Source organism: Callorhinchus milii, unplaced genomic scaffold (genome assembly GCF_018977255.1).
Source record: "Callorhinchus milii isolate IMCB2004 unplaced genomic scaffold, IMCB_Cmil_1.0 Scaffold19, whole genome shotgun sequence".
NCBI lineage: Eukaryota > Metazoa > Chordata > Chondrichthyes > Chimaeriformes > Callorhinchidae > Callorhinchus > Callorhinchus milii.
The window spans coordinates 507,195-527,952 of record NW_024704760.1 but is presented as its reverse complement, the minus strand read 5'-3'; the positions used below and the strand labels follow the sequence as shown (position 1 = coordinate 527,952).

The 20,758-nt window shown below is 53.5% G+C and overlaps 1 protein-coding gene across 1 annotated transcript in view; it reads left to right on the top strand.

The window, feature by feature from the left end:
- foxp4 (forkhead box P4) overlaps nt 1-20,758 on the top strand; it is a 30,438-nt gene extending 9,680 nt beyond the window's left edge. The window contains exons 3-16 of the mRNA XM_042342131.1: nt 4,925-5,047; nt 6,492-6,632; nt 8,865-9,009; nt 9,343-9,544; nt 9,815-9,919; nt 13,366-13,453; nt 13,687-13,770; nt 14,208-14,403; nt 15,001-15,077; nt 15,438-15,539; nt 17,528-17,649; nt 17,876-17,945; nt 19,898-20,064; nt 20,348-20,758. Of these exons, the coding sequence (XP_042198065.1) occupies nt 4,925-5,047; nt 6,492-6,632; nt 8,865-9,009; nt 9,343-9,544; nt 9,815-9,919; nt 13,366-13,453; nt 13,687-13,770; nt 14,208-14,403; nt 15,001-15,077; nt 15,438-15,539; nt 17,528-17,649; nt 17,876-17,945; nt 19,898-20,064; nt 20,348-20,498 (1,773 nt within the window). The 3' untranslated portion in view covers nt 20,499-20,758. The remainder of the gene's footprint in view (nt 1-4,924; nt 5,048-6,491; nt 6,633-8,864; nt 9,010-9,342; nt 9,545-9,814; nt 9,920-13,365; nt 13,454-13,686; nt 13,771-14,207; nt 14,404-15,000; nt 15,078-15,437; nt 15,540-17,527; nt 17,650-17,875; nt 17,946-19,897; nt 20,065-20,347) is intronic.

Sequence of the window (20,758 nt, the reverse complement as noted above, 5' to 3'; positions counted from 1 at the left end):
CCTGTCTCCCCTCTCTCCCCCTTTCCCCTCTATCTCTCTCTCTCTCCTGTCTCCTCCTTCTTTCGCTCTCTCCTGTATCCTCTCCTCTCTCCTCACTCCTGTAGTGACCGGCCTGGCCCCAGCCATTGCCCCAATGTTATATGTGTGTCCGTGTGTGTAAGACCCACCTGACAACAGACGCTCTGAGCTCACAGTCTAGGCTGACTTTCCAGTGCTCAGCTGGGGGGGGTGCGGGTGGGGTGGGGGTGTGGTCTTCCCTTCAGGAGAGATGTTAAACCAAGTCCCCATCTGTTCAGGTGGACGTTAAGGGAAGAGTGATGGGAATCTCTCTCTCTCTCGGTGTCCTGGCCGTCAATTCCCCCAGACAAAATTGCTCATTTTGGTTTGAGGCTCAACCCACCACTGTTTGTGAGTTGCTGTTGTGCGGAATTCGCTGCCGCATTTCGCCAACGCAACATACACAGTCATTCCACTTCCCAGTATATTCTGTGAAGCGCTTTGAGACTCGAGTTTCAATGATGGGATAAGGCGCTGTATCAAATGCAAAGATTATTATTATTCTGACGATAATTATTGAGGCTGATCACAGTGTGAGGATCTGGCGCTGGGGGGAGAGTGGGGATGCGATGGCAGGCGGAGGGGAGCGAGAGAGAGCAGGTCAGATATCTGCAGCCTGAGGAAAGTCAAGTGCTGAGATCGGAGCGGTGTGTGTGTGTTTGTCTGTGTGTGTGTGTGTGTGACTCGTGCTTGTTGTGTGAAGTTAATGTGATGCAAACTGGGTTGAGTGCTCTCTCTCTCTACGCTCATGTTACGCACACTCTCATGGCATCTTGTGAGAGAGGATAAACCTTCTCACAGCTCGGGGACAGACAGCTCTCCAACTTTGTCTCTGTTTTATTAATCACTCTCGGACTCTCTTCAAACAATCAGTGTAATTAGGAAGCCTCCCGGTCGGTGTCCCCGGCCACTCACTGTCCCTCTCGCCCCAGCGTCGCTTCCCCTCGCTGTTCAAGGCTGACCTCTTGTCAATTAAAGACCTACTGTCAGTGGCTCTGGCCACACCACAAGCATCTTAATGATGCTCCGTGGTCTTCAGGGGCCAGGAGGACGACTCATTACAATGTGCCTGAGAGCCAGCGCTGCCAAGACAGTGAGCGCAGACACAGGCACACACACACAGGCACACACACACACGCACACACACACACAAGGTCGAGTGGTTCTCTCTGGCTCCCTCACACACACACATGCTGTGGTTTGCCGGCTCTGGGATTAACTAAAGAGAATTTAAATTTGTTGCAAATGTGACAATGATCTAACAGTGATTTGGAAACGCTGTTTGTTGCTTGTGTTTAATTGAATAAAGGCCACTCATGTCGTTTAATTAGGATTGTTAATGAGTGCTTGGTAATTACCTCAAATTTTAATTATGCATTTTACAATGAGAAGCAATGTTTGTTCAGGATTATTTATTTATTCCCCTTTGTGTGAGGCCGCGTGTTATTGGCGTGTGGGGAGGGAGCGTGTTATTGGCGTGTGGGGAGGGAACGTGTTATTGGCGTGTGGGGAGGGAGCGTGTTATTGGCGTGTGGGGAGGCAGCACACAGCTTTGGGACATTTATACGATATCGCTGTGATGTCTAATTGGCGTCTAAGTCAAACCAGCTTAGTGACTGACCATTTTATCTGAGATCATATGTGTGTGTGTCCCCACCCCCGACACCCCCCGACACCCCTCGACACCAAGGCGAGAGAGCGATGACGACTGTGAGATGCGCCAATGGCAGGGCTGGGAGTGGGGAGAAAACATGACGGGGGAAAGTGACCGAAAATATGGTTATAAACATCGACGAACAGACAGACAGACAGACAGACAGACAGACAGACGAGAGAGAGAGAGAGAGAGCAGGTTTATTCTCTGTGTGAGCTCATCATCCCCCAATAAATCTGCGATGAGCTGCCTCGCGCCCTCCCCTCCCCCCAACCATCTCCCCCCAAAAATATATAGTTTTATAAAACCTTTAAATCACTAAACTGAAAAATCCATTGGCGAAGGTTTTGGGTCCATTAACAGAGGAATTAAAGCCACTGAATTGGCAGCTTTAATGGGGGACGGGGGGGGGGGCTGGTGGCTCTAAGCCACTAGTACAGGAGCAGAGATTATATATTTTTATTATTGCCCCAGTGTGTGTGTGTGTGAGAGAGAGTGTGGGTGTGAATGAGTGAGTGTGTGAGCGTGGGTGTGTGCGAGTGAGTGAGTGTGCGTGAGTGTGTGTGTGTGAGAATATCAGGGAAAAGTGGGATTTCTGCAGAGATTCTGTGCGTGGATTTGGGGCAGGTAACCTTGATCCAGTGCGAATGACATCAGGTGGCAATTTTGTGCATACGCATATACCCACATGCAAGCTCATGTCGACACGTGTACACATGTGCTGGACCTGTACATACACAAGCACATGCGTGCACACCGCACTGTTGTGTCTACATTACTTGTGAATAACTCTCAGTCCAGGTAAGGAAACCAGAGTCTGAGTAACCGGGGTGAGGGGGGGGGTGTTTGAGATTGTGAATCTTTCGCCCATAAAATATACAGTCACTTACTTTGCAGTATATTCTCAATGATAAGGAGCTATATCAAATGCTAGGATTATTATTATTATTCACCGGGGGTGGGATATGGCCCAAACGTTTGTGTTACTTTGTTCGCGTAGGTGTCAGGATTCGATTGTACAAGTGAACAAAGTCGTGTGGAAATTGGATCTCGGCTCTTGCTGAGAATGTGTCTCAGGAACACGGCAAACACAGAGATATTCACTGAGCTGCTGACTGTGTGTGTGTGTCTGTCTGTCTTCTGTCTGTCTGTCTGCCCCATAACCTGAGGGCAAGACGCACTTACACTGTGAGCAAGTGTCCAAGGTTCCAGGAATCATTCTTTTTTGCCACACATTTCCTCCCTCCTTCGGTCCCTACTTTGCTCCCTCCCTCCGTCTCTCTCTCTCTCTCTCTGCTCTGCCTTTGTAGTATTAGATTATAGGAGCAATTAATGCCATCAGCCCTTAACTGCAGCTTATTCTCTCTACTCGTCAATCAGCTGGCTACTGCTACCACAAAATGGAGGTGTTATACTCTGGTAATTATTATGCCACAAACTTGAAAATGTCAATGAATGTGTGTATAAAATAAAATATATGGGCTGTCAGTGGGAAATGGGAGGCAGGAGAGCAATTAATTACAGGCTTTCATTTAGGTCCCAGGCAGCTGAGCGGTGAAGGCAAATTAACATGACGCTGGCTGTTACTGCCAATGTACCAATTTGTTCCACTTCCTGCTTATTCACTGTGTTTATGGGCAGTTCACGTTTAACAAGAGTTGCTCCCTCTTTCCAAACCCTCCCTCGTTCCTTCCCTCCCTCCTCTTTCTCCTATACACTCTACAGGACTCCTCACCTCACCTCCCTCACTCTTCCCTCCCTCCCTCCTACACTCCTCACCTCACCTCCCTCACTCTTCCCTCTCTCCTACACTCCTCACCTCCTTTCCTCACTCTTCCCTCCCTCCTACACTCTACACTCCTCAGCTCCGTCAACTCTTCTCTGTCTCGGAGTCAGTCAGTCAGACACGGGGAGTGACCGGGCATGTTGAAGTCCATGCCTTTCGGCCTCTTTGTCTGCGGTGCGGAGCGGTGTGTGTGTGTGTGTGTGCGTGTGTTTTCCCTGAGGGGCTACAGCCCATTGAGAAGTTGATTTCAAGCTGAACTGGAATGTCCTGCAGAGGGATCTTTATTAAATAAACAAATGCCGTCTGTCTGGACACACCTAGGCTCTCCTGGCCTCCAGACACCTGATGCCGACAGCTCCCAGCCTTTTCTGATTATTGCGTGAACCAGGTGCAAATCTGACGTCAAATCGGCCTGGACTCTCCATCCTCACACCTACGGTCTCGATGCGGATGTCCCTGGAGGCTGGTGTTAGCCTGCCCTCTAGTGGTGCTCTGACCAACAGCGCCAAGTGCTACTTGACCCAACTTGGGGCCCATGAAGTGTCTGTATCTCTCCCCCTGGGTTCTCGTGCGACCCAAGTGTTTGGCGCTCACTTTGGTTTGGAAGCTGATGGATTATTTCTCTCCGACCTCTGGGGCCCGGATTGCACGCTCAGCCCTCTCTGAGTCAAGCCGTGCATCTTGATCTCCTGTCTAACCTTCCTGGCTCCAATGTCAAGTTCACATCTCCTTCTTGGATTTAGGATTCCTGTTGAGTGACAGAGTGAGCGAGGGAGGTGAGGAGTGTAGGAAGGAGGGAAGAGTGAGCGAGGGAGGTGAGGAGTGTAGAGTTTCGGAGGGACGGAGGGAGGGAAGAGTGAGGAAGGTGAGGAGTTATCCACTCTCGATTTGACTGGTACATATCCCTGATGTTTTACCGAGTGGCTGTGACTGACTGACTGGATGCCTGTATCTCTCTCCCGCTCTGTGATGTAAAACAAAGGAGCCCATTGTTTAAACAAGCGTCGATTAATAAAAACCCACTGGAGCTTCAGTTAGCGTTTAATTAAATCAAATTAGACTAATTGCGGTGACTAATCAGGAATTGCCCACGTGGCTCCTCCCAGCACGGACACAGTTATAACAATAATAACAATAATAATAGTCCTGGCCTTTGACCCAGAGCCTTATCACATTGTTGAGACGCCTCAAAGCGCTTCACAGGATACACTGTGTATTTCGTGGACGAAAGTTATCAGTCCCCACCCACTACGGGGGGCTCAAACCCACAACCTTTTGACTCGGAGTCGGGAAAGTGAGGGGCTGAGGGAACGGGTTGGGAGAAGAGTGGGGTTGTGGGGCGGGCTGGATGTTCTGGGAAGGTGGGGCTGATGGGACCCTCTCCCCAGGTGACGCTGTGGCTGTGTGTGTTGCACCCCCCCCCACAGGTGCCGGTCTCGGTGGCTATGATGACCCCCCAGGTGATCACCCCACAGCAGATGCAGCAGATCCTGTCTCCGCCCCAGCTCCAGGCGTTACTGCAGCAGCAACAAGCCGTCATGTTACAGCAGGTGAGGAGCAGCGAGGGGGGCTCCAGCGTGTCGGGGTGGGGGGAGGGCAGTGTGTCGGGGGGGCTCCGGCGTATCAGGGGCACTGTCGGAGATCGCGGAGTGAGAAACAGGCAGGTATCTCTCTGGGCTTGGCTGAGCTGAGTGTGAGGGACGGTGTGAGGTATAGGCTGGATGTTACGGTAGATAACGGAGAGATCAGCAGACTCTCTCGCTGACAGGATAGGGATGGGTATCTCGGATGCAGTTAGGAGGAGAGAGAGAGAGAGAGTGTGTGGGATAGATAGCCTCGCTGGCATTGTCTCCCGAGAGCACCTCAATACCATTCATTTCAAAATGAAAATTGAAGATCGATCAGCGGGACGGAAAGATTTTAAACCTTACCTCAGCCACGCCATCACTGCTGGGTTGAATTTTAAAAACTTATCAACTGCAGTTAAGTTTAAGCTCCCTCTACACTGTGCGTCCGCACTCCCAGGTCAGGGTTAGAGACACAGTAACGCTCCCTCTACACTGTGCGTCCTCACTCCCAGGTCAAGGTTAGAGACACAGTAACGCTCCTCTACACTGTGCGTCCACACTCCCAGGTCAGGGTTAGAGACAGCAAGGAATGTTTAACTCTGTGTGACTATTTGATGATGAATTCCCAGGAGAGAAACCCCAGGGATTAAGGGTTGAGGGATCTGGAATCACCCACAGGGATCACACCAGAGTCTGTCTATCTGACTGACTCACCTGTTGTTTAATCCCCAATCTCCAGCCCACATTCTACACTGGTTTGACTCAACTCCAGTTCCCTGTTAAACCTGCCTATTGATCCGGCCTCACACCTTTCCCTATGGGTGGAGGGGCATGGGTGGTGTTTGTAAGTCTGTGTTTTTGTGTACTTATGTGCTGGGAGGGGGGGTATTTGTATGTGGGTGTGTCTGTGTGTGTGTATATATATGTTTGCGTGTGTGAATGAGTGTATACATGAGTGTATGTATATGTATGTGGGTGTGTCTGTGTGTGTACATATACGTGGGTGAGTGTATATGTGTGTGTGTGTTTGTGGTGGGGGTGGAGAGGTAGCTCAGGGTATCCTGACAGCCCTCACTGTGCTGTGCTGTGAGTGAGGCACAATCTAAATGAATATATTGTTGCCTCGTTGCTCAAGCCATAGTCACAATGTGCAGCTCCTCATCCACATGTCAGCGGCAAACAATGATCCCAGGGGCCCTGTGGAATTACGCTGACAGATAATTAACTTTCCTCAGAGGATTTAATTGCTGTTGTCGAATACAGAATCCCAGGGAAATTTGCAGTGTCGTGTGGCTGCCAAGATTGGCCATTGTTCTCCTATTAATTTTCTGATTGCTTCATCTTTTTTTTCTGACTTGAGATCTTTGTGTTGTGTGTGTGTTTTTTGTCTCTAACCCCCCCCCACCCCTCACTCTGCTTCCAATAGCTGCAAGAGTACTACAAGAAACAGCAAGAACAGGTCCATCTCCAGCTGTTGTCTCAACAACAACAACAACAGCATCAACAGCATCAACAACAACAGCAGCAGCAACAACAACAACAACAGGCTGGGAAACAGGCTAAGGAGGTACATTACATAGGAACAGGCCATTCAGCCCCTCGAGCCTGTTCTGCCATTCTATAAGATCATGGCTGATCTGTACCTCAACACAGATATCTGGTCCCAATAGTAATGGTCGTCATGGTTGTTGTGTCCCAAACTATGTACTGGGTCCCCCAGATATTATTTTCTAGCAGAAATCTATCTAATTTGTTCTTGAAACAAACAATACTTTCTGCTTCCACCATCTGCCTCCCTCAGGAGCCTGTTCCATAAGTTTACTGCTCGTTCACTGAATTGGTGTTTCCGCAGGTTTAGAAGCTGCCGTCCGCGCACTCTCAGGTTAGCGAGCAGTGTTACCTGGTCTTTAAGATCCTGAAGGGACTAGATAATGTAGACCACAATAAGCTGTTTCTATCTTCTACTGAACAGTAGAACCAGAGGGGACACGGCCTGCAGTTGAAGGGGATAAATTCAGAACTAATCTGTGGAAACACTACTTCAGTGAGCGATCATCAAACATTGCAAACTGCTAGAAAATAATATCTGGGGGAAGACAGTATATAGTTTGGGACACGACACATCAAGCGACTGCTAGGATGGTGGAAGACGAACAAGATGGACCTCGGAAAGCGATCTGCTCCCAGCGGTGTAAGAACTCTGTGAGGAGCGCTGCGGTGGGGCGGAGAGGAGAGGGGAAGCAGGGGATATGGTGTGGTTTACCTGGCAGTAAGTAGGAATCTGGTTGTCAGTCGGCTGGCAGATCGCTTTTCCAGGGGTAATAATCCCTCCCCAAAAATGTAAAAACTAAGATTAGTAATTTGGTCACTCAATCCACGACTGTTTGTGGGACGTCGCTGTGAACAATTGGCTGCAATTTCACCCACAAGACACACAGTCACTCCACTTTACTGCATATTCTGTAAAGCGCTTTGAGACGCCTCAACGATGTGATGAGGCACTGTATTAAAATGCAAGGATTATTTATTGATTATTAAGGAATAAGCAGCGGCCGACCGAGAGAGGGGGAGAGAGGGCACAGCGAACAGAAGGTTAAGAGTTGATGTTTAAACAGTGGGTTGTAACGTGTGGACTCCCAAGTCACCCTAGACCCAGATTAATGAACTGGCACTGTCAGTCTCACATGGCACACTGCAAGCCAGCTTGATGTGCTCATAAATCAAATTGACAAGCCAGTTACCAGACCAGCATTAGCCACTGAACTGCATCTAATGTAAACAGAACACAGACAAAATGTGTTCAGAAGTCAGAGGCATCAGTGAAAAGTCTCGGACACCCAGCATCTTTAAATGTATTACACACCCTCGCAGGAAATGGCCTTGACCCCGGCTCCTATCTCCAGGGGCCTCCGTGTCTGACTTGGTTTGTGAGGCCCGTGACTGCGATCAGGAATCATTTCCTCACTTCTGTTGCTTCTAAAGATCTCATCTACACGGGTGATGCAGCCCATATTTCATCCCACACATCAAAGGGGCCTTTACAGCAGCTCCACAACCCCCCCCCCTCAGCCATCTCTCCCTCCCCTCCCTCCCTCCCTCCCTCCAGTCTCTCTACAATCCCTTCATCCCCTCTCCCCCATGGGCTGGATTAATAATAATAATATAATCCTTGCATTTGATATAGAGCCTCATCACGTCTTCGAGATGTCTCAAAGCGCTTCACAGGATATACTGTAAAATGTAATGACTGTATATTCCAGGCGGGGCAGGACACATCCGCGAGATTCAGTCTTCACACTCTTTCCCCAATTTAGTCCATGAACAACCTTCAGTTCCCAACGCCTCCTCCTCCCTCTACCCCCCCCCTCCCCAATACTCTCTGGGATAAAGTAAGCAGAGTGCGTCCCATTCCAGACACAGGTAGGTGGCAAACACGGAACTCTGTCTGGTTTGGTAACTTAAGCACCGCGATGGGTTTCTGGGTGTGTCAGAAAAATGCACAGTCACTACACTGAACACAGATTGACTGAGAAACTTTGAGATGATTGATGATTGATATTCTAGGCAGTGGATCACATCAGAGGCAAGTTATTAACTTCCTTCTCTCGTTTTCTCTCTCTCTCTCTGTGCGTTTGTGCCTCTGTATGTGTGTGCATGTGTCTGTGTATCTGTGTTTTGGGGGTACGCGCGCGTGTGTGTGTGCGCGCGTGCATGTATGTGTGTGTACACATGTGTGTGTACGTGTGGGCGCGCGCGCGTGTGTACGTGTGCATGTGTGTGTGTGTGCATGTACTCACAGCTGGGGAACAAGCAGCTCGCCCTCCAGCAACAGTTCCTGCAGATGCAGCAGCTCCAACAACAGCAGCTACTGAGCCTTCAGCGTCAGGGCCTCGTCACGCTGCAGCCTGGACACTCCCCACTGTCCCTGCCCTCCCTGCCACAAGGTACACACACCCTCACACACACCCACATACACACACTGCCCACTGTCCCTGCCCTCCCTGCCACAAGGTACACACACCCTCACACACACCCACATACACACACTGCCCACTGTCCCTGCCCTCCCTGCCACAAGGTACACACACCCTCACACACACCCACATACACACACTGCCCACTGTCCCTGCCCTCCCTGCCACAAGGTACACACACCCACACAGATACGTGTATACAGACACCCACCCACACACACACACACAGATGATGACTATGATGATGTGGGTGCCGGCAAGAGCTGGGACTGGGTGTCACTGAGGTTTTGTTTGGTTTCCCAGCCATGTGTCCCACTGACCTGCAGCAGCTGTGGAAGGAGGTGACCAGCGCCCAGAACCTCGAGGACAGCCTCAAGTCTGACGGACTCGACTTGTCCAGCACCTCCCCCGCTTCCACCTTCCTCACCTGCAAGATCTCCCCCTCCATCTCCCACCACTCGCTGCTCAACGGGGGGAGCGCCATGCACACCCCCAAGAGAGAGAGGTACGTGGCTGTAACAGGGAGACGTCACCAGGGTCTGCTCCACCATCGCCTGGCACCCCTCACCCCATTGCCTGCCATCCCTCGCCCGCATTGCTTGGCACTGCCCCTCGCTCCATTGTCTGGCCCCGCACCCCACACCCATTGCCTGGCAACCCCCTCGCCCCCATTGCCTGGCACTCCCTACCTGGGTGCTTGCCATCTCCTGTGTTCACCGTGGTATATAAATGTCATGTTGTTGTTGTTGCTGAGCAGTTTCTGTGTCTCTCGCAGTGTATCACACGAGGAGGCCACGGGAACACACCAGCTGTATGGGCACGGGGAGTGCAAGTGGCCAGGCTGTGAGGAGCTGTGTGACGACATCGGGCAGTTTCTCAAGTACGTACGTGACCGGACAGCAGAAGGTGGGGGAGGGTGTGGAGGGGAGGGGGGCATTGGGGAGGGGGGTGCGAGGTTGGGGCTGGGGGGTGGTGGGGGCTAATGTTATTTGAGGGTTTGTGTATGTCATGAACTGTGTCACGTTTACATGTGTCAGTGAGTTTTGTGTGCAGACAAAGTGGATTGAACATGTATTTTCGCCCACAAAACACAGTCACTCCATTTTACAGCGTATCCTATGAAGCGCTTTGAGACTTCTTGACAACGTGAGAAGGCGCTGTGTCAAATGCAGGGATTATTGTTACTAATGTAAAGAATCAGAGAGAAAATCGTACGTTGGGTAGTTTTGTTGACGAATTAATATGATTTCAGCCATTGTTAAAGGCCATGTTTTTGATCCGATCCGGTTTGGAGCCGGTTACTTCCCAGTGTGTTCCTAGTGTCTGACTCCCCAACACCAAACTGCTCGGCAAAGTGAGCAGCGCAGTGTCCCCCGGACGTGTGAGGCGCACTTACTGCCGATGTTTAACAGCCGGAGTTTATTTGGGCCAATTAACCGAAACGTGCAAACACGGACGGTCTGTTAACAGTACAGAGACCTGCGTAAAGCTCCCAGGTACTGACCTCATTACTGCCGTGAGTTACACACTCACAGGGGGGGGGGTGGGGGGGGCAGTGATAATTGGGACGCACGTATTGGGGTTGGGGGGGTGGCTAATAATTGGTTACTCCGCTTGCCCTACTGCTATCATCGGTCCACAGATACAATCAAAGCCGATTAACCCTGACTTGTCTGGCCGTTCCACACAGAGGGATTAGATTTCCACAGTAATTCCTGTTGAGTCTCTGTGCGCTATATGTTGTTGTTGAATGGGAAGGGATTAGATCTATTGGGAATGTGGAGTGAGTGGGAGAGGGTTTGGTGCCTTAGCCCTGGCTGTGAGGGTTGCTGTGTATGCGCAGTGTGTTGTATTTTGTTCAGTTGCTTGGGTTGGGAGGGGGGCTGGTGTTGGGGAGGGGGGCTGGTGTTGGGGAGGGGGGCTGGTGTTGGGGAGGGGGGCTGGTGTTGGGGAGGGGGCTGGTGTTGGGAGGGGGGCTGGTGTTGGGGAGGGGGCTGGTGTTGGGGAGGGGGGCTGGTGTTGGGGAGGGGGCTGGTGTTGGGGAGGGGGCTGGTGTTGGGGAGGGGGCTGGTGTTGGGGAGGGGGCTGGTGTTGGGGAGGGGGGGTGGGGGGGGGGCTGGTGTTGGGGAGGGGGGCTGGTGTTGGGGAGGGGGCTGGTGGCCCAGGCCTCCGCTAGTTACAGATGTAAATAACGCACACGTGCAGTGAGGAGGCTGGAATCAGCCCGAGCCTCAGGCTATTTACACAGCGAGTCCAGCCGTCCCCATCACCAACAGCCTGACACAGCCGAGTGCTGATGTCAGTCAGGTTGTAACACAGCATGTAAATGTCAGTGCAGCAGCCACACTGCAGGGTCTGTACCCCGGCCAGCCCGGGCCACACTGCAGGGTCTGTACCCCGGCCAGCCCGGGCCACACTGCAGGGTCTGTACCCAGGCCGGGCCACACTGCAGGGTCTGTACCCCGGCCAGCCCGGGCCACACTGCAGGGTCTGTACCCCGGCCAGCCCGGGCCACACTGCAGGGTCTGTACCCCGGCCAGCCCGGGCCACACTGCAGGGTCTGTACCCAGGCCGGGCCACACTGCAGGGTCTGTACCCAGGCCGGGCCACACTGCAGGGTCTGTACCCAGGCCGGGCCACACTGCAGGGTCTGTACCCCGGCCGGGCCACACTGCAGGGTCTGTACCCCGGCCGGGCCACACTGCAGGGTCTGTACCCAGCCCGGGCCACACTGCAGGGTCTGTACCCAGCCCGGGCCACACTGCAGGGTCTGTACCCCGGCCGGGCCGGGCTCTATCTGATCTGGCTAAATGCTAATTTTGAATGAAATCCACAAACCAAAGTGATTATTATTATTATTATAAACGAAGCAAAAAAGGCCAAGAGAGAATTTTCCCCGCTCCGTTACTAGTCGGGAATGTCTCTCTCCCAACGTCCTGGCCGACAATCCCCACGGATTAATCCCTATGAATGCAGTCACTACACTTGACACGATTCCGTACTGAAGCACTTGGAGACCTTGCGAGGTCACAGGAGCTATATCACATAACAACGACAACAATTTGCATCGACAGTGGCGGAGCACGACACCGGGGAGGGGGGAGGTGACTGTAGCCACGGTCGAAGAGGAAGATCTTCAGGCGCGACCTGGAGATGGGGAAGGAAGGGGGACAAGGCGGAGGGAGGGATAGAGGGAGAGTGTTCCAGAGTTTTGGGGCTTAGCAGCTGAAAGTCCGGCCACCAAGGATTGTTACTGTTTGTAGTCTTGCTGACGTCCCTCAGTCACTGATTTCTGTCCTTTACCGGCCTTCAAACACCAGCTCCACGCACTCCACCTTTGAGACGTCACAGTGTTCCTGGCGCTGTGACAGATGCCCGGGATTTACCCCGTGCCCCGGAGAGACAGTCTCCCCGGCCCCCGGCACTGCCACGCTCCCGGTCCGCCTGCCGTGTGGCCGAGACCCAGCGGACAAATTGTTTTCACGCTCCGTCAATAGTTCACTTTAATGAGCTCATTGGCAATTAGCTCCCCTCTTGTTGGCAGGGATCGGGAAGAGACATGAGAGGAGCGAGTGTTTGTGTGCGTGCCAAGTCTGCAGCACTTGAGGGGATTGTAAACTAACCAGCAGTGATAAAGGGAGGCTGATCCCGGGGAAACAAACCATGTAAACACACATTAATCTTTTCTTCTGACTAAAATGATTAGACACTCGACAAACAGCAGCTACTGTAGGAAAGCCCTTCAAGCTGAACCTCGTCCCAGTGTGTGAGCGAGGCTCAGTGTGAGAGTGCCAGGCAGCGTGCCCGCACACACACTCACACACACACAGCACATCCTCACACACACATTCCCCCCCACACACACACACACTCACACCAACACACACCACACCCTCACACACACACCACATCCTCACACACACATTCCCCCCCACACACACCACACCCTCACACACACATTCCCCCCCACACACACACACTCACACCAACACACACCACACCCTCACACACACACCACATCCTCACACACACATTCCCCCACCCACACACACACTCACACCAACACACACCACACCCTCACACACACATTCCCCCCCACATACACACACTCACACAAACACACACCACACCCTCACACACACACACACCACATCCTCACACACGCATTCCGCCCCCACACACACACACTCACAAACACTCACATTCCCCACACACATATTACTCACCCCCCACTCCCCCAGCCCCCCCACGCTCACTGTGTAATACGCGTGTGTGGCCGACGGCTTCTCCTGGTGAGTGACGTGTTTTGCTGTTGTTGCTCCTCAGACACCTGAGTAATGAACACGCTCTGGATGATCGCAGCACAGCTCAGTGCCGGGTACAGATGCAAGTGGTTCAACAGCTGGAGATTCAGGTGAGTGTTTCTCTTCCCCAAAACATCTGGATACAGCACAGGTGAGAGTTGCGGACGGGGCACAGGTGAGAGTTGCGGACGGGGCACAGGTGAGAGGTGGGGGCGGGGCACAGGTGAGAGGTGGGGGCGGGGCACAGGTGAGAGGTGGGGGCAGGGCACAGGTGAGAATCAGGGGCACAGCTCCGCCAAGTCTTTGATGTATTGAGTGACCGGAAGTTTCTATCTCTCTGCAGTTGTCGAAAGAGAGCGAGCGATTGCAAGCCATGATGGCTCACCTGCACATGCGGCCATCAGACCCCAAGCCCTTCGCTCAACCCGTGAGTAGAACCCCACCCGCCCGAGCCCCCACCTCCACTCCCCCGCCCGAGCCCCCTGCTCCTGCCTCTGTTTACCCAGCAGTAATTAGGAACCCGGTTGGTAGTCGATTGGCGGATCGCTTCCCGGGGGGAATGATCCCTTCAACAAAACGTGGTCACTCAGTCCACGGCTGTTTGTGGGGACGTCGCTGTGCGCAGTTGGCTGTCGCGTTTCACCCACAAAGTACACAAAAGACGTGATAAGGCGCTATATCAAACGCAAGGATTATTATTATTATTTTAACTCTTGCTTTCTCTTCCTCCCCGCTCCCCTTCCCTCTCCCCACCCCTTCTCTCCCATCCTTCGCTCTTCCCCATCCCCCTCTCTCTCCCCCCCACCCTTCTCTCTCTCCCCGACTTCTCTCCCCCCCCCTCCCCCTCTCCCCGTGTGATGGCAGCTGAACCTGGTATCGAGTGTCACCCTGTCCAAAGCCGAGCCATTTGGGGACCTGTTACCGCACACGCCCACCTCGGCCAGTTCCCCGGCCACGCCCATCCGCCAGGGGCCATCCGTCATTAGCTCCGCCTCCTTACACAGCATCGGGAGCATCCGACGGCGGCATGCGGACAAGTACTGCCTCCCCATCTCCTCAGGTACCCACCCGCCCCCTGCCCAGCCCGGCCCCGCCCTGCCCGGCCCTGCCCAGCCTGGCCCCGCCCTGCTCCGCCCTAGCCCCGCCAGGCCCAGTCCAACCCCACGCCCATTACTGCCTCCCCATCTCCTCAGGTAGTGGTTCCCAGCTCCGCCCTTCCCCAGACAGGCCCCATCCAGCAAAGTTAAGTACCGCCTCTCCATCGCCTCAGGTACCTGCCCCCTGCCCTGCCCCTCCCCCAGCCTGGCCACGCCCATCTCCTCAGGTACCTACCACGCCCCTCCCCCCACCCCCAATCAGTACTGCCTGCCCATCTCCTCAGGTACTGGCACCCAGCACCGCGCTCAGTGAGGCTCAGTCCCCTCCCCCGGCTCGGTGCCCACCCCTCCCCCGGCTCGGTGCCCACCCCTCCCCCGGCTCGGTGCCCACCCCCCCCCCGGCTCGGTGCCCACCCCTCCCCCGGCTCGGTGCCCACCCCTCCCCCGGCTCGGTGCCCACCTCTCCCCCGGTTCGGTGCCCACCTCTCCCCCGGTTCGGTGCCCACCTCTCCCCCGGCTTGGTCCCGCTCCCTCTTATTGTTGATCATTTCTCTCCCCAGAGCTGGCCCAGAACCACGAGTTTTACAAGAACGCTGACGTCCGGCCGCCATTCACGTACGCGTCGCTGATCCGGCAGGTGAGCGACCCCCAGGTCCCCCCCCGCCGCCCCCCCAACACCATGTGAGTGAGTCCTCCACCAACCTTGTGAGAAACCTCCGCCCCCACCATGTGAGAGACCCCCTCAGGGCTGTTCAGAACGTATTGTCTCAGCCTGACGTGTTCAGTCGCTCTTGCCTCGGCGTCAGAAGGTTGTGGGAATAAGCCCCACGTTGGGGCTAACAGTCTGGCCTGACATTCCAGTGCAGCCCTGGGGTGGGTGGGGGGGAAAGTGTCGCATTATCAGCTGTTTCTCTCTCGCCTTCTCTCACACTCTCTCCCTCGCCCTCTCTCCCTCGCTCTCGCCCTCTCTCCCTCGCCCTCTCTCTCCTCCCCACAGGCAATCCTGGAGACCTCAGACAGGCAGTTAACACTGAACGAAATCTACAACTGGTTCACCAGAATGTTCGCCTATTTCCGCAGGAACACGGCCACGTGGAAGGTACAAACCACCTCTTTCACTGGATTGTTTTTGTTCCGTAAACAGGACAGTGGGTCACACGGGGCTGGTGTAAGGAGCTCCCGGGGCCGGACAGAAAAAAAGGCAATTTTACGGTATTTCTTAATGGCGTTTCCTAATTAAGAAATCCGTAATACGTGCAGGAATCCCACTCCTTTTGGGAGAGGGATTCCCTCGTGGGTTTCTACCTCTTTCTCTCCCTCTCTCATTCTCTCTATTTCTCTCTCCCCCCCCTCTCTCTCTCTCTGTGTTTGATCTCTAGACTCACTAACTAGCCTGTCGAGGGGAAGTTCATTAAACCTTCGCACCTACACTGCATGCTTCAGCTTGGCTGACCTAATTCCACTGAAATCTCACTAATTTGTAATGTGCATCTAGACAGGCAAGTGGGGGATCCTCAGGAGAATAAATCCAGTGGGGAGAAAGCGCTAGGATACCTTTTGCCCCCCATGTCACCCCAGCGCATCCCAGTTTATCCCATAATAAGAATAATAATAATCCTTGCATTTGATATAGCGCTTTTCACGTCGGGAGGACGTCCCAAAGAGCTTCACAGAACACTCTGTAAAGTGAATTGACTGTATATTTGTGGGTGAACGCGGCAGCCAATTGCGCACAGCAATGTCCCACAAACAGTCCTGGATTGAAAATGACCAATTTATTATTGTTTTTTTTTTTGGAGGGATTATTATTAGGGTCTGTGTGGAGTAAGGAAACTTGCCCGAGGTTTCGCCTGGAATTGAACTCAGGTCTCTCAACGGTTCTTGGTTCCAGAAATCCGAAAAAGCTGGACCGGGGGCAAAATCTCCTGTTGCCTCGGGAGGAGCAGAGACCTCAATCTCTGGGCTGGGAATTCCGGGATTCAATGACACGGAAAAAGGGGGTGTGAGAGAGACTGCGTGAGAGGGAGAATATGTGTGAGAGAGATAAAAGGGACCAAACCAATTCTAGTTAGTTTGTCAGTTGGCTGATTGGTTTGTTAGTTAGTTGTTAGTTAGTTAGTTAGTTAGTTTAGTTAGCTAGTTGGTTCGTTAGTTGGTGTCTGAAGCCCTGATATCCTGGCTGCGTTGCCACTGGTAATGTTGCTTTTGCCGCCTGACCTGTCAAACTGCTGTTAATGTTTTTAACAGAATGAATAAATCTTCCATCAGGGATTGGAATGCAAATATAAATACAGGCCTTTATCTGAAATTGGGGTCATTCTCATTTGCAAAGCTGAGAACAGTCACGTTAATGGGAAGGCCCCGTTTACCTTATTCATAATTATACACCTCACTGGCGGGGGAGGGGGACGTGTTTCTATCTATGGCTGTGAAATGTCATTGAGATGTATCTGTATATTAGTATAAATGCAAGTGTTTGAGTGAGGGTTAAACTGATCAATTGAATGTGGTTCCCAACACGTTAAAACCTCCCCTCCCCCATTGCCCCCATCCCTGAGGGACCCTTGTGTGTGTGTGTGAGGCCATCCATGTGTGTGCGCGGCGCGTGAGGCGTGCCAGGCCGTGCGTGGGAGGCGTGCCAGGCCGTGCGTGGGAGGCGTGCCAGGCCGTGCGTGGGAGGCGTGCCAGGCCGTGCGTGCGAGGCGTGCCAGGCCGTGCGTGCCAGGCCGTGGGTGCGAGGCGTGCCAGGCCGTGCGTGCCAGGCCGTGCGTGCGAGGCGTGCCAGGCCGTGCGTGCGAGGCGTGCCAGGCCGTGCGTGCGAGGCGTGCCAGGCCGTGCGTGCGAGGCGTGCCAGGCCGTGCGTGCGAGGCGTGCCAGGCCGTGCGTGCGAGGCGTGCCAGGCCGTGCGTGCGAGGCGTGCCAGGCCGTGCGTGCGAGGCGTGCCAGGCCGTGCGTGCGAGGCGTGCCAGGCCGTGCGTGAGAGGCGTGCCAGGCCGTGCGTGCCAGGCGTGCCAGGCCGTGCGTGCGAGGCGTGCCAGGCCGTGCGTGCGAGGCGTGCCAGGCTGAGCGTGTCTCTCTGTGACCCAGAATGCAGTTCGCCACAACCTGAGCCTCCACAAGTGCTTTGTGCGAGTGGAGAACGTGAAGGGAGCCGTGTGGACAGTGGACGAGCTGGAATACCAGAAGAGGAGGCCGCCCAAGATGACTGGGTAAGGACACGGAGCTCAGACACCAGCCTCGCACTCACCCACACACCCCGCCCCGGCTCCCCCCACACTGCAGCCTCGGCTGGACGTCTTGGGTGTGTTTGGCTCAGCACCACAGACAGTCTTCCCCCCACCACCACTCCGAGCCGGTAGACATCCTCCCCCCTCCACTGAGTCAGTGCACAGCCCCCCGAGCCTTTACCCATTGACTGACTGTTTGTTCCTCCAGGAGCCCCACCTTGGTGAAGAACGTGATCACAGGCCTCGGCTACGGGGCAGCACTTAACGCAACCTATCAGGTCAGTCTCCGTCTCCCTAACGTTCGTTTCCTGCGAAGATACTTTTTCGGGGGGAGGGGGTGAAACCTGCGCCATTGCTCAACACATTCCATTCCTTATTTAAGACAAGGCATTCAAATTAAAACATCTCCCCCCACCCCACCCCCAGCCTTCTGACAATTGGCCAGGCCACCATCTTGGATTCCCGCTGAGCTGCTGGTTGTGTGGTTACTGACGGGAATCCAGCTGGACTCGGCCCATTGATTATTGATCACCATTGATAATTGATTGATAAATAATAATTATTTCCAGAGAGGCCGTGTTCTGTCCCGGCCACGTTCCTCCCAACATGAAAGACCCAAGATAAATACAATCTGTTGTTGTTGTTGTCTGACAGCATCAGGCGCCCGACCGGCTTTACAGCTTCGATGGCGGTTTGGCTGCCGTTATAACGACCATGTCACGGCCCCCACCTCTTCCCTCTTTCCCCCCCCCCAACCCCCTCCCAAGAGGAGTGCAGCCCCTTGTAGAGGGTTTATAAAGAAAGGAGAAAGTGTAGGGGACAGAGACACCTGGCGGCTGGCCACGGTATCTCTACCTCTCATTCACACTACACTCAGCCCGGCAGCAATTAGACCATGTGTTGGGGAGGAGGTGACAATAATAATAATAATAATAATAATAATAATAATAATCCTTGCATTTGATATAGCACTTTTCACGTCGGGAGGACGTCCCAAAGTGTTTCACAGAACACACTGTAAAGTGAATTGACTGTATATTTGTGGGCGAACGCGGCAGCCAATTGCGATAGATGAAACAACAACAAATTGCATTAATGTACTGCCTTTCATGTCATGGAAACCCCACCCTCAACTGGAGTCTTGTAGCTCAGTGGTTAGAGCACTCACATCGCCAGCGAGAGGACCTGGGTTCAATTCCCAGGCGGGTCAGGGCGAAACATTGGGCAAGTTTCCTTATTCCACACACACACGGACACGCGCCTCCGTTTACCAGCAGTAAGTAGGAACCCAGTTGTTAGTGAATTGGTGCTTCACTTTTCCAGCGGTAATAATTCCTCCCAAAGAATAATAATAATAATAGATTGGTCACTTCAATCCACCGCTGTTTGTGGGGACATTGCTGTGCGCAATTGGCTGCCACGTTTCGCCCACAAATATACAGTCAATTCACTTTACAGTGTATCCTGTGAAGCACTTTGTGACAAAGACGTGATAAGGCGCTGTATCAAATGCAAGGATTATTATAATTCCACACACACTGAACCCCTCACACATGCGCGCACACACACCACACACACACGCTGAATCCCTCACACACACACCACACAACACATACATACTGAACCCCTCACTCACACGCACACACTGAACTCCTCACACACACATACTGAGCCCCTCACACACACACTGTGCCAATCTCCCCCCTCCCCAAGACCCGGCAAGCAGGTGGGCAAGAGCTGGTGTGTTCAGCCAGCAGGGGGCAGCCCAGTGACGCAATGGGATTCCCAGGACACAGACTTGGGAACGTGTCGGCTGAACCTGGGATTCCTGGACAAGGAGCATGGGTTTAGACGCCTCCTCCCCATTTCTCCCCTCCTCAAAAGACACTTTTCTTTGATTGGTTCTGATCCCCATCTGATGCGTGTCTCAAAGTCAGTGACAAGCAATGAAATATATAGGACGAATTGAAAAAGAAATGATATTCTCAATAGTGAATAATCTTTATACTTATATGTGAATATTTCTCACTCACACTCTCTCTCTCCCTCGTGCTCTCTCACTCACTCACTCACTCACTCACTCACTCACTCACTTACTTTCCTGTTCTCACTCACACTCTCACTCACTCACTCACTCACATTCTCTTTCACTCACTCTCTCTCACTCTCACTCACTCCCTCTCTCACTCATTCACTCTCTCACTCTCTCTCACGCTCTCTCTCGCTCCAGGCGGCCCTAGCTGAGAGCAGCCTGCCCTTGCTGGGCAGCCCGGGCCTGATCAGCAACACGTCCACCAGTGGCCTGATGAACGTGGGACACGACGACGTGAGCAGCACCGTGGAGCAGGTCAACAGCAACGGGAGCAGCAGCCCAGGCCTGTCCCCACCCCAGCACGGGTACGTAGTGCGGTCACTGGGACCCAACACATACACAGCAAACAGTGGGCGGTCAGACCTGGAGGAGGAGGGCAAGAGGGGAAGGAGTTGCACAATCTCGAGGTTTGTGGACGCAATGAGATAGAGGAGAGTTTCGGAACAGTCTCGACTCAGGAGGATGGTGGGGGGGTTGGGTGGGAGGTGGGATGGAGATTGACAGGGAGTTTTGAAAAAGCATTAAGTTCAGAGGAGCAAAGAATGGAACATTGAATGACAGTCGTGTTTGTGCAATGCCCCATCCCAGGCATCAGCTACATATCAAGGAGGAGCCTGCGGAGATGGAGGAGGAGGAGAGGCTGGTGTCCCTCACTGCCCCCCCGGTGGCCAGTGTGAACCCTGAGATGCCGGACGGCAGAGAGCTGGAGGAGGAGCTCAGGGCCGAAGACTTGGAATAACTCGCAGACTCTCGCACTTCAACTTTTAACAAGAAAATCATCACCGGGGAAGCCAGGACCTGGCGTCACACCTCAACCTCCAGCCGACAAGAGTACTTCCAGCCCCCCAGCCCGCCCTGTCCACACCCCACCAACCCACATCACCGTCCTCGTCTGGAACCTATACTCCACTGTGTGGTGTGTGAGCTGCAGCGACCGCACACAGACTCCCGGCGACAACGCTTGACCGATGATGGAGAACATTCCCTGGGGGGGGGGGT